We start from the raw sequence: 1,509 nt of genomic DNA on the forward strand, positions 1-1,509 counted from the left end.
TTTGCAGTTCTTTACACTGTTGAAATAAGGTTACATTACAGGCAAATTCCTGTTTTTTTGTTTTTTTTTAAAGTGACGTTAATTTGTTTAATTTTACATTGACTATTAAATAAACAACAAAATGCCAATTTTTACACTGTTTATGCACAATTAATTTACATAAAATGTCCATGTTTTTTTCACAATAGCTGCACTAATAAATAGAAGCTTTTTCTTTTAGTAGAGTAAATATATAAAGCCTGTTTTGTTTTTGCCGTGGACACGTTGGCAATAACCAACAATTTCAGGGTTTTTTTTTAATTATGGGGACAAAACCTATGTAATGAGCTGCTAGCACTTTTTCCTGTTTTTTCACTGGTTTATCTCTTAGAAATTGAAACAAACTATTAAATCCTGCTTGTAAAAGTAGTTTTCTAAGTCATATGTGGTTGAAAAGAGCCTTAGATCAGCTCACAGCTTAGTTTATTCTAATCTCTTCCATGATGTCCCCCCTCCGCCCCTGCAGGCCGGTCTAACGGTCCGTGCGGTCCAGAAGTATCTGCTCGGTACAGACATGACCCTGTTCACCACCGAGCACATGGACGGCGGCGCCCCCACCCAGCCTTACCCCTCCAACTCACCAGGAGCAGGCACCACTGAGACCACAGACACCTACAAGAGCCCACCGTTCACCGAGAACAACGCGGCGCCCACATACCAGGTTCCCATTTACTGAGAGAGATAGACCTGCCGGTGGAAGAGGAAGGCGGAGATACAGATGAGAGGAAATTGCTTTCTGTGATGTTACACGTGCAGCTGTTTATGTGTCGATCCGGGCTGAGTTTTCAGTAATCATTGAAAAAAAAAAACAGAAAAAAAAAAACAACAACGGCCTCTGCTTCTTTTCTTTCCTCCTCTCGTTCTCATTTTTTTTTTACATTTTTAAAAAATTTTCTTCTTTGACATTCCAGCTTTATCTGCACTTTTCTAGACCTGTGTGTACTTTGGCAAACCCAGTGTCTTCGCATCAGAGCAGATAAAACAAAAAAAAGAAAAAAACAAGAGGGGGAAATGTAAAAGAGAGGAGGCCACCTTGCAGTATTCAAACAGTATTTTGACAGAAAAAGGGATCAACAAGTGAGTGATTCCACAACAAAGCAGCATTTGATTACTAAAAATAGTGCAGGAGGCACTCTCATACAGCACCTTCATCTCATTCTTTTCATTCATTCAGGTGACAAAATCCCCGTTTTCATGTCAAACACAGTGGAGGAATTTTTTATTTTTACAATTTTTTTTTAAAGCTACAATCCCGTCTGGTCGTTCTTCCCCTTCATTCCCTGCTGCAGTTAAAAGTGATCATCTGCATTGATTCTGCATGTTTCCAAACTTAAGTGCCATACTGTACTGTGTGTTTCAGACAGTGACTTAATTTAGTAGATTTCCACATGCTGTAAAAACAAAAAAACAAAAAAAAAAAACAACAACAATGTTTTGTGACCAAGTGCAATATCTCACATTCTTATAGGT

At 38.5% G+C, this 1,509-nt stretch overlaps 1 protein-coding gene across 1 annotated transcript in view; it reads left to right on the forward strand.

Moving 5' to 3' along the window:
- Window positions 1-1,058, forward strand: part of syngr3a (synaptogyrin 3a) — a 9,534-nt gene extending 8,476 nt beyond the window's left edge. Inside the window, exon 4 of the mRNA XM_008288717.1 lies at window positions 506-1,058. Within this exon, the coding sequence (XP_008286939.1) occupies window positions 506-715 (210 nt within the window). The 3' untranslated portion in view covers window positions 716-1,058. The remainder of the gene's footprint in view (window positions 1-505) is intronic.
- The last annotated feature ends 451 nt before the right edge of the window (window positions 1,059-1,509 follow it).

The sequence above is a fragment of the Stegastes partitus genome, unplaced genomic scaffold (assembly GCF_000690725.1).
Source record: "Stegastes partitus isolate 25-593 unplaced genomic scaffold, Stegastes_partitus-1.0.2 Scaffold572, whole genome shotgun sequence".
Taxonomy (NCBI): Eukaryota; Metazoa; Chordata; class Actinopteri; family Pomacentridae; genus Stegastes; species Stegastes partitus.